The following is an 11,760-nucleotide window of genomic DNA, read 5'->3' on the forward strand; positions in this document are numbered from 1 at the left end:
TCCATCCTGCCCATTCCCCAGCCATGGCCACCGTCCATCCTGCCCATTCCCCGGCCACCATCAAATCTTCCCATCCCCCGGCCACCATCAAATCTTCCCATCCCCCGGCCACGGCCCATTCCCCAGCCACGGCCATCCCCCTGCCCTCTACCACGGCCATCATCCAGTCTGCCCTGCCCTCTTCCTCTGCTTACTGGTCCCTTGCCTCTGTCTTCATGTCTAAACGACCCTTTCCCTCTGCTTTCTGGTCCAGTTAGGTCCTCAGTGCTATCTGAAGCAACCAACTGGTCATCTGGGGAATCCAGCTCCTGATCTCCTGTTACAGGGGTTACTGCACCGCCTGTCCTTGTACTACCTGACTGCAAAGCTACAGGGTTGCTAGAAAGGGATGTTGATTTCTGGCTCTGAACAGGTGGAGTAGGTGCTTTGGACTCTTCTACTTGCTCGTTAGGATCATGCGAACTCCATGTCCACTTTTTAGGAGGGTCTGAAACAGTTTCTTTGACTTCAGGTTTGGATAGTTCCTCTTGTGTGTTTGTCAGGTCCTCATTTGGCTCAACAACACCTGCATCCTGTGCATCGGGAGTAGACTGTGTTCTGCTTACAGTCTGCTGATTGCCAGTCACGTCTGTAAAAGGTTCTTTGCTTTCTGACTGTGAGTCTGTCTGTGACTGTTGCTGCTGCTGTCCCAAATGAGGCCTGGGCCCCCTCCACCGTGGACCACTAGGTCGGGAACCATGTCCATGTGATGCATTTGTCGAAGTATAAAATTGTCCTGCTGGTCCTCGTGGGATAGTCCCCCATCTACTTGAAGACTGCCCATCTGCATTCTGTCGGTCAAAACGTGACCTGTATCCTTCTGAGCGCTGGGAGTCGAAACGAGGTCCTCTCTGTCTTGGGCCTTCAAATTTGTCATATCCTCTTCCTCGAGGTCCATCAAATCTATAGATGATATAATGGTAATTTTATTCAAATGAACATGTCAAATTAAAATCCTCTAAAAGGCAGTTTCATCTACACCAAAAGTCACTTTTAACTGATGAACCCTGCTGTGCCTTAGGATCAATCCCTACTGAACCAGTGCAGAAGCACAGAGGCATGTTCTTCAATTCGATATTGTCCACTGAGGACCAGTTTAAGCCACCTACAGATTATGTAACCCTAAAATGAAATTTGGCTTAAATACCTCAGGTCTGAAACCTGTCTGACAAAGAAAGCTGGAAAACTCATTTGAAAAAAAGCTTTCAGCTTTTGTTTAATGGAAGTTTTGTTGTAATCAACAACTCTTGTTGAACTTTTGTTTTGACAGTGTGCAACAAGCCTCCTTAGCTATGTCGATAAATGCCATGTAGGCTCTCTTTACTAACAATATTGAGAAAAAACAGTAAACGGACTTTTGGGAAAGCTTTGATAAAACCCTAGAATGGTCATGCAATCACAATACAGGAAAGCACAAAGGTTACAGTGTAAATTAAATACCTTAAGTATGCTCAAAACCAGAGCTCCTCTATTTGCATTCTAGAAATTGTTGATTATTCATAGCCTATCATTGCACATCACTGAGCTCTAAACCAATGCACATGAAGGACATGCACTAGCAAATAATAAAAACAGTCTGTTCAGAACTGTACATCCAACAAATTCCCAGGACCAGAAACAATACTTTTAAAAAACCATCAGGGGGTAAATAATTATTTTAAAATTATGAAAAATCAATTGACATTGCTACCAATTCATGAATGATTATTCATGAATGATCACCTTGGAAGCAAAGAGAAGAGAAATAAACATGAAGATATGACTGTAAAGTCTGCCACAGTATGCAAGGATAGAAACAATTTTACAGAACATGGTTCTTTGGTTCAGTAGGCATCATATCAATGCATCCCGAGCTAATGACCAGACAGAACAGATGTTTTTGCAACCTGATATCATGTCAAATACGTAAGAAAAACATTCCAAAACCAAGATCTTGGATTAAAACATATAGCAGGTATAAAACCACACAAAAGACCCAGAACATTGGCTTTACATTAAGGCAGCAGGCCATCCACATGATAAAATGAAGATTTAAATTCGTACAAAACTCTACCTTACCAAAAGATAAAGACAGCAACCTTCAAAACCAAGACCAAGACCATCATGATGTAATACAAAAGAAAAAGTGGCAAAGAACCCTAATGCTAAGATCTCAAGGCTCAAATCTTAATTTCTTTCCTTCTCTCTCATTTATAATTGTTCGAATGCTAAGTCATGCTACATGTGTAGAAAACCACTGATTTGTACTTAAGGCAAGCACCACCTCTCTTAGCAAGCTGCCATTTTAAAGTGCACTGAATAGGACAATCATACAGCTACAACTCTCTCTCACTAGAAGTTAAAGTACTGGGGAACAGCTTTGAATTTTCATTTCTTTCTGCAATAAATGTTGGATTACAAAAAGTACTTCCTATTGTTTCTAAAAAAAAATTTGCATCTAAATTGCTAATAATTAGCTACATATATTCAACTGTATATATAGCTGAATACTCTCCTGAATCCCTTTCAGAATGCCTCCATTAAAGTGCTACCATATATAGCAACACCTTAAAAACTATCCTTCCAACATTTTGGTTTAGATTTTCCTAAACTGTGTTCCAAGTACCACAGACAAAATGCTGGGACTTTAGATCACTTTTCATACAGAATCACTCTTTCAAGTGTGAGTTATAATCTTTAAACTAAGGACAACAAAGACATCAAAAATTTACAACAGCCTTCCTACTGTCACAAAAGGGATATTATGTTGCTGGGAAAGGGTGCCCAAGGATTTCACTAGGAAAAAAAAAATAGCTCTGCTCTAGATAATGCTCAGGTGAAACGCATCTACCTAGCTTTGCTTTAATAAGATAAATACAGAGCATGGCACACATACTTTAAAAACAAAACCTCTGCCAAACAAGCACAGTTTGCAAACCTCAGGAAGATTTGAAAATAAGATATATGTTTCATTTCTTAATATATCACTGAAAGTCTGATAACCTGGAACATGTATAAATCAACAAAAACATCCTTACCTAGGGCCTCTGGGACCTTCAAAACGTGCTGATCTGGGAGGATCTGGAAGCAATCCACCCGACCTCACTGGTTTATCCTGCATGGTAGATGCATGTGTTGAAGACACTGCAGAAGTGGCTTTCAGTTCCCCACATCCTTGTTCAGATGAAGTAGAGACAGTTTGTTTACTAAGATGAACTTCAGACTTTCCATGGTCTGAAGAGCCAAAGGATGAACTTACTTGAGAATGATAAGGTGAATAGATAGTTGAACTAGCTATTTTTGATGCATAGGTGCCAGGGGTGGGAAGCAGAGCTGGCCTTGGTGTCTCAGTAGATTGACTGCTTTGAGAACTGGATCCTGAAGGGACAGAGGAATTAGATAACTGAGAAACAGAGGAGAGAGGTGGGGGAACTAGCGGAGGTGTAGTTGAAGGTAGAGCTGGAGGCACAATAGGAATGCCCCCTTGAGTGGTTTGAGAATATGGAACAAATGGTGGTGGCAGCGAGACATTTGCAGGATATTGATTCTTCAGATTTTGGAGTGAGCTCACTTTCTCCTGCAGATGGGACTGAGTGACCTTCATCTGTTCATCCCACGCTTTCCACTGTTTCTCGTACTCTTGAAGCTGGTCTTTGTGAGGGTAGGTTTGAAGCTGATGCTGCCACTGTTGGTTCATTGATCGCTCCCAATCCTTATGAAGCTGCTGGAACTGTTTTTGCTGTGCCTCATAATGTCGCAGCTGCATGTCCACTGACATTGTCTGCAACGAGAAGACAATAGCTTCAAAATACCATCTTAGTTTCTCAGAGACACATATTTCAGTATCACTTGTAATATCACAACTTCTGATGTGGGCAGAAGCTTGAGAAAGAACTACACTGAAACAAAAGCAAACACCAACTGTGATGTCTAAAGTCACTGTGACGATGTACGTATTTTATGACTACAGGGCATTTATGTATAAAAGGCTTTTTTTTCTTTTTCTTTTTTTTTTTCAACAGGATAGCTGAAGAAAGCTATAATCAAAAGGCTCTAAGCTGTATTATTACTGCATGATAACAATGGCTAAAGCCCAAATCAATCTTCATGCTTTCAATATATACAATACATGGCTATTTCTCAAGGTTTCAGTTTCTACTATTAACTGGCTCTGAGTTCCTTCAGCTGTCACCAATTACTTTTCTCTACACCTTTGCCAGACCTCAGTATTTGCACCATGAAGTTTCTTTCAAGGAGGTACTGTCTTTCATTATAGGTAGATACAATTTCTAATATCAATGGCTTCATCTTGTCCAAGATTTTTACAGTTCACACCTAAAGAGATTTTTTTTTAAAACAAGCAGACAGCCCAGGTTACAAAGGAATTCTTAATGTGCAAACTCTAATAACCCAGAAAAAGCTGACTCAACTCTCTAATACACTAGTCAACTTCTACTTAGAATCCTAGAATGGTTTGGGTTGGAAGGGACCTTAAAAGTTAATAATCTAGTTCCAACCCCCCTGCCATGGGCAGGGACACCTTCCACTAGACCAGGTTGCTCAAAGCCTCATCCAGCCTGGCCTTGAACACCTCCAGGGATGGGGCAGCCACAACTTCTCTGGGCAACCTGTTCCAGTGTCTCACCACCCTCACAGTGAAGAATTTCTTCCTAATATCTAGTCTAAATCTACCTTCTTTCAGTTTAAAGCCATTACCCCTCGTCCTATCACTACATGCCCTTGTAAAAACTCCCTCCTCATCTCTCCTGTGGGCCCTGTCTCCCTGGAGCCTTCTCTTCTCCAGCTGAACAATCCGAACTCTCTCAGCCTGTCTTCACAGGAGAGGTGCTCCAGCCCTCTGATCATCTTTGTGGCCCTCCTCTGGACTTGCTCCAACAGGTCTATGTCCTTCTTATGTTGGGGGTCCCAGAGCTAACCCCATACACCAGGTGGGGTCTCATGAGAGCAGAGTAGAGGGAGAGAATCACCTCTCTCAACCTATTGGTCACGCTTCCTTTGATGCATTTTGATTCTTTTCTCATTCAGAAGTTGAGCGACAGCAGGAAAATGGGATACAGACTTCTACCCATGCAGAAAAAGTAGCTAGACAAATAACCCAACCATGACAAACTATTCAATTACTTGTTTTTCAGCAGACCATGAGTGCTAGGTCACCCAGGAAGTATATTGAACACCATCTCCTTGGTATTTCACCTGTAAGTTTGGAGGCTGTTGCATGATCTGTTGGTATTGCTGTACTATCTGCTGCAGCTGGGCATGCTTCTGCATTATTCTCTGATATTGAAATCCAACCCGGTGATGGGGATGCTGCTGCCATTGAGCTGCTGCTGCTTGCAATTGCTGCAATCTCAAATCTTCCTCAGGGTCATCAGGAGGTTCAATATTGAGCTAGAGAAAAAGGCAAATACTATAAATAAAGGAAAGCTCCTTCTGTCAAAAGGAAAACACACTTGGTCACTACCCAGTTTACAGGAACTTTCATGGTGTTCATTATCTTATCACTTTGTATTTCAGTGTTCTGGCTACCCACAGCTTTTGGAAAGCTGATTTTTATTTCATTTATTCTGAATAGTCTGATCTAAAGGTTAGGCTGATGGCAATAAGGATATTCAAACATACAGAAACTACCTACAGGAAAGAGATTAATGCAGATCTGTTATCTGTTGCTTACAGCAAATACAATGAAACTACAGTGTTTTTTCATGACCAGGTAAAGAAACTCCAAGTGCATTATTTTTGCTACTTGGTAGGAACCCACACATTGTAAGTTACAGTGGAGCACATGCTGCAGGGTAAGCTACTACCCTATAGTAATCTGTTCAAACATCAATCATGACTTCCATCATTATGTAGTAACTGTCATTAAGCATGCTGACAAAAATATTCTGTGCCAAGTTCTTGGCTTCCAGACAAACTATAACACACAGAGAGAAGGGGAGCCAGAACTGACAAACTGCCAGAGACTAATTAAGAAACAGTGCCTTAAAGATAGCACTCCTCATCTACTGAGTAATTGATTTTGCACTTAGGTATCACAAAGTGTTTCTCACAGACTGAGATGACAATGTTGGGGAAGACGCAGGTGAATCAAGCTTGGAGATGCTCGGGTGCATGTGCGAGTGACGATATAAGTCTATATGAAAGGAGTATATTTTTATTTTTTTAATTGGTCCAGCCTTAGCAAATGTTCTTTTACAACTGCTTTACCATACTTAGCTACTGTTACACAGTATCCACGAGAATTTGATAGCATTATTTTCCTGTTTCTTTGTCCCATCTAGCACAACAAATGGAGTGGCATTGCTTTACAAAGCCTACTTGGGTTTCAGTGGACGTAAGAGAAGACTCGTCTTCTTTGGAAGCTGGAGGCAGGGATTCATTAAGCAGAGGAGGTTCAGACTGCTGAGCTGAAGCACTCATATTTCCTTCTTCAGACTTTGTTCTCTGCTCAGATGCATCCTTTGCTACTGGACCTTTCATTTGCTGCTGTCCCTGAGCATGGGCTTTTGCTCTTTGCTGCAGGCTAAGCAGGTGCTGCTGGTACCAGTATTGCTGCTGTTCCTGCAATAGACAGAAATTTTCTGAGACAGCTTTCCTGGGAAAAACTATGAAAATTAATTCATGATAGTCACTAGAATCTTCTCTAGAAAAGTTTTTAAATCTGTTTTGAGGGAACACTCACTTCATCAGTATTGCAATGGATGTCAGAAGATCGAATCAAAATTCAGAAACCACTATGCCAGGCATAGTACCCACAGCAGAACTTATTCCCCACCTCAAAGAGCTCACATCTTAAGAGAACAATAAGTCAAATTACTACAGACACGTGATAAGTACCATACTTATTATTTTTAGTGCTTTTTATTGCTAACAACTATAGGTACTTATTATGAGACTAACTTAGGTAAAATTAAGGGAAAACGGAGGACAAGTATGAGTCAGGGAGCAGTAAAGAGAAAAAGTAGGAAATGTACAAACAGATGAAGAGGACAAACAGAGAATACAGACATCAAGTAGAGTGAAAACGAAAGCTGAGAACCTGCAGTGGAGACACTTGAATAAAGGCTGTGGAAAGGAAAAAGAACCATCGGAATCAGGATATAGTAAGGATTACTTATCATCTGAATTCTCATTAATTCTAATTCATTCAACAGCTGAAGAGGTAAATAGATATGGTTGAACACAAAAAATTATCCATTTAAGAAGTGATCAAGCATTCAGTTTTAAATATCTCAGGCTAGAATTAGAGTACTCAGGCCAGATGACAGTATCTTGCATGAGCTGTAAGTTGCCACCAACATAAAGAACAAAAGACTAAAGATAAGTATCTCACCACTTAAGTAGTGGTGTATCTTAAAGAGACCTGAATAGAAACCAACAGTTCCTTATCCCTTCTAATACAAGAAATATTAGGCATCAAATCAGACGAGCAGGACACACATTCAAAACAGGCGGGAGGCAGCTCTTCACCTGACATAGCCTTGTGCTACCAAAGTTCCTGCCAGAGACCACTGCAAGGGCTAAAGGTTTGTGGATTCAACATAGCTCCACAAGCTCACAGAAAAAAAAAAAAATCTACATATTTTAAAAATTAAGATACCAGTTGCATCTAAGGCAGCTCCTACATTTTAGGGAAATATCATTTTACACTTTATTTTTAAGTTATTCTCTTAGCATCTCCTTCAGTCACTGTCAAAGACAGAACGATAAAGTACTATACTTTTGGTCTGACCTAGTGCAACCATTCTTGTGCTCTCATGTCAACTCCACCACCTCTGAGAATCCAGGACTGCTCCATATCTTTCATATATTCTTTCATATCCTCTGTTCTTCCCTTCCATCCAAGCATGTACAGTTAAGAAAAGACATTGATATAAAGCCCACTCAGGAACAGAAAAGAGTCCAAAAGATGCACATATTTTAAACTAAGTGTGACAACACCAAAGTGGTAGGTGCTGTCTGATGAGATTTCTCAAAACAGAACCATTCTGCTAATCTTAAAACAGGTTTAAAAGAAGTGCAAGCTTTCTCCAAAAGCCTACCTCACGCTCAAACCAGGAACGATCTTTTCTATTGGTAGCAATCTAGCAGACACAATTAAACGTGGAGCTGTATTAAAAAAAAAAAACAAAAAAAAAAACTTCTGTAAAACTGTAACTTGGAGATGAGGTCAACAAAAGGAGAGGCTATGCTTCAACTTTGTTGATCCTGCAATTAACTCCTACCAAGAATCTTTAACAAGGATATGACTCACAAGAGGTCCCATGGCTTTGGGTGGAAGATGCACATTCACGCTCCAGCGTGGACTCTCTCAGAAACCTTCTACAACATGCTGTAGTAGGTGGAACTTTCAAAACAGGGAGAAGCATACACCCCAGCTATACAAAAGGTGATTCAATTATCCCTCTCAAAAGCCATTATAAGGTAATTTACCATGAAGGTGCAGGATGCTATGTTTGATGAGCACCTCTTCTACTGCCATGAAATCGTTGTCTCCACAGATCCATTCTGTTTGCTCCTCATTCTACCAAAGGGCTAAAAACCACAATATGACCAGGGGTTCACACAAAGAGCTTTACAATGATAATATCCTGTCACCTATTTTTCAGAGTAGATGGAATCAGGGAACACACGTATTGCAGGTTCTAACTAAAAAGTGTGAGAAAAGTGGAAATGTAGATTTCTACAGCTCAGTCTGAACAAAACAGAAGTGCTAGCACTGAGGATTACAAGCAGCGAGAAGTTCAGTTATTTGAGTGTTTATCTCCTCAGAATGACCGTCATTCTTCAAATCCAGTTACAATCCTTAAGCCCAAAGAACGCACCAGCATCGACATATGCCTTTTTCTATCTTTGGCTGACCAAGAGACTATGCCTGTTGCATCGTACAGGGAACACTGAAACCAGAACTATCAGCTCCTGACCACAGGACATACCACCAAAAACAGTAACGTAGAGCCCATGCCAAAAGACAAGACAACTTGAAAATTAATTTTAGGTGACCCTAGGCAATAACATAACGCCTATTTGGGGGAACATTTGTTCCTTTTTCAGTGAAGACAGACAAATAATGGTTTAGCACCCTTTACAAAACAAAGGAGGGATTTTAAACAGTGCAGCAGTCTGCTGAAAGGTGACATAGTAACGCTAAGGTAGCTTTAACAGACGTAGATAAATGCATATCTATGGGTACAGATGCACCTGCATGTAATTGTTTACTACTGTAAATAAATAGCAGCATATAGTACCCAAATATCAGATGGTGCATTAATGAAATACCACAACTATTCTAACAGGACTTGACAAAAGATGCATCTGATCATAGAGAAACACAAGAATCCAGCAATTTACTCCAACTGTACACCCATGTGAGAAACTACACTAAACTCGCAATATTGTCAAGGCAAAGAGCGATATCTTATTTTTAGATAGGAAAGGGAAATCACAGAACACTATCTCATGGCAAACTGCATATTTGCTATGTTAAGAGAAAAACACTGATCTGTTTTGACTGCAGCCACTGTTATTCTGGGATGAGAACACACAGAATTGTTTTCAATTACCAGTTCAAACAAAGGCTTAATAGGATTTTATAAATGACAAATTACTGTATTTCTCTACTCAGCTTTTAAGATCATTAGTAAGAAAGCATCACTATGCTTTGCTTTTCCTTTTCCTATTGTGTAAGGCCTTGTTGCCCCAAACTGTCTCATTTTACAGCCTAAGACAGATAAAATCATATCAATCTGTTACAACAAATTTATAACCAGCAAAGTACCATATTCCTTTTGAATTAACATTGAATTGTGCATGAGAGTAAACAAACTAAAGGTAGAAGTTGTTTGTATAAACACTCATAAAACAGACTGCAAAATTCATCAATATTCCGCTGCTTCTATGTGCACACCACAATAATGCATCACTTGCGACCCTCCTGGAAAGGAGAAAACGGTTGAGGAACAATTAAATAACATCAGTGAAATTTCAGGCTGCATAAGGAGGGAGGAATTACAGTTTACTGGTTGATCTTGAGTTCAATAATTTAAGAAGTCAGCAAGCAGCATCAATACTGAATTAACACCACATTCTACACCCAATTTTTCAAGGTTTTGTTTTTTTGTCATTAAAAAATTTAGTAAGTCCCATTGCTATCACTGTAAAAGATCAACTAGTACTGTCTAAAACCTTTGTAAAATAAAATTCATGAACTAAAAGCACTTCTTTGCGATGCAGTGGTTAGTTAGCTGTATGGTGCAAACCTAAAAATGACACATTCCCAAATGTCTTCAGGTATTGGTATGAAACTTTGATGGATATAATTTAAAAGGTGTCCCCAAAATTAACACATTTAAAATGTCAGTGGCTTCAATATCATGCAACAGGATTCTTGCAAACTTAGCTTCAAATCAGAATCCTAAAATCAATTTGCCACCTTAATAAAGTCAATTAACTTTGTAACGCATGCTCTTCAGCTTTGTTCTTGCAGCTGTATCTCTACCCGCTGACTGTAAAACCATGCAAAAGTCTCAGTGGATCTGGTCTGTCTACATAGCCGAGGACCTCAACATGCGTGCATGCCTCTTTGTGCATGTTTAACCTCAAGCAACTTTGGACTGTCCGTAAATTAACGCATATGAACAGGCATATCAAGTTCACTGGAACTGCTCACATTTAGGACGCGAGGCATGCTAACATTTTGCAGGCACTCGTGTACACATAAAAAGCACACTGCGTTAACAATACTTTTCACCTCAAAAGCATTTCAGAACATTTCCCTCCAATGCCCCTACAATTTTACACTAGAAGATCAAGCACACGTAGCACAAAATGTGTACGTCTAAGGGCAACTATATACGATGACAGAAACACTTTTGCAGCTTTTGTGGTAAGATTAAAACAGTCACTATTCCATACAAATCGGATAGGCAACTGAAACATGACCCCAAGAGAAAAACTACAGGAAGAAATCACTCACGACAAGAGACACCGATCTTGCAGCATGGGATAAGCAAACAGACTGTTGCATTTCACAACAAGCCAGGCGAAGTCAGCAGAGGTTCACTGCAGGCTGCCCACATGCTGTACACTGCAAAGCAATTCTCCATAGACCAACAAAACCCACCGAGAAACTAAAATTCAGCCAGGAGTTAGCCTTTTCCCTAAACAACTCATTTACTCCTGAAAAATGACAATTTGTTACACCCTGACAACCACCACTGGATACAGAAGCATTTACAGAGCCTCGCCTGAGCTGTGCCATTCCCGGACTTCAAGGGTTATATCCAAACCCTTTAAGTATTATGCAAAACTGCCCTTCCGTGGAGGCCTTTGCAACAGCCGGCACCCACAGCGGCTCATCGCCACCGCTGCCCTGGTGACTCCCTGCTGCCAGCCGGGCCCGCGGGGGCGAGTGTGGAAGGGGCATTGCCTTACCTGGGGGGTCATGGTGGAGGGGTCCGGCTGCTCGGCGCCACCGGTCTCTTTGGCAGCACTCTGAGTGGCCTCCGGCTGGGACAAGGACGGCTGGGGTGGGGGAAAATGGGCCTGCGACGGCTTGGCCGGGGGAGGCCCGGAGGGTGCCAGGCTGGGCTGGGCTGGCTGGGAAGGGGAGGCCTGGGAGGGGAGCAGGTAGGGCTGGGGGTGCGCCATGTAGCCCTGGGCAGGGGGCGGCAGATAGGGCTGGGAGGCGGTGGCCGGTGGGGGCTCCAGGTAGGAGGACGG

The 11,760-nt window shown here is 41.4% G+C and overlaps 1 protein-coding gene across 1 annotated transcript in view; it reads right to left on the reverse strand.

Annotated features, from left to right (window-relative positions):
• The window catches only part of LOC104462191 (YLP motif-containing protein 1-like), a gene marked incomplete at both ends in the record, with an annotated part of 13,066 nt that extends 1,429 nt beyond the window's left edge, over positions 1-11,637 (reverse strand). Inside the window, 5 exons of the mRNA XM_010074048.1 lie at positions 286-942; positions 3,057-3,799; positions 5,233-5,427; positions 6,358-6,600; positions 11,473-11,637. Of these exons, the coding sequence (XP_010072350.1) occupies positions 286-942; positions 3,057-3,799; positions 5,233-5,427; positions 6,358-6,600; positions 11,473-11,637 (2,003 nt within the window). The remainder of the gene's footprint in view (positions 1-285; positions 943-3,056; positions 3,800-5,232; positions 5,428-6,357; positions 6,601-11,472) is intronic.
• Positions 11,638-11,760: the final 123 nt, after the last annotated feature.

This window comes from Pterocles gutturalis, unplaced genomic scaffold (assembly GCF_000699245.1).
Source record: "Pterocles gutturalis isolate BGI_N339 unplaced genomic scaffold, ASM69924v1 scaffold4447, whole genome shotgun sequence".
Taxonomy (NCBI): domain Eukaryota; kingdom Metazoa; phylum Chordata; class Aves; order Pterocliformes; family Pteroclidae; genus Pterocles; species Pterocles gutturalis.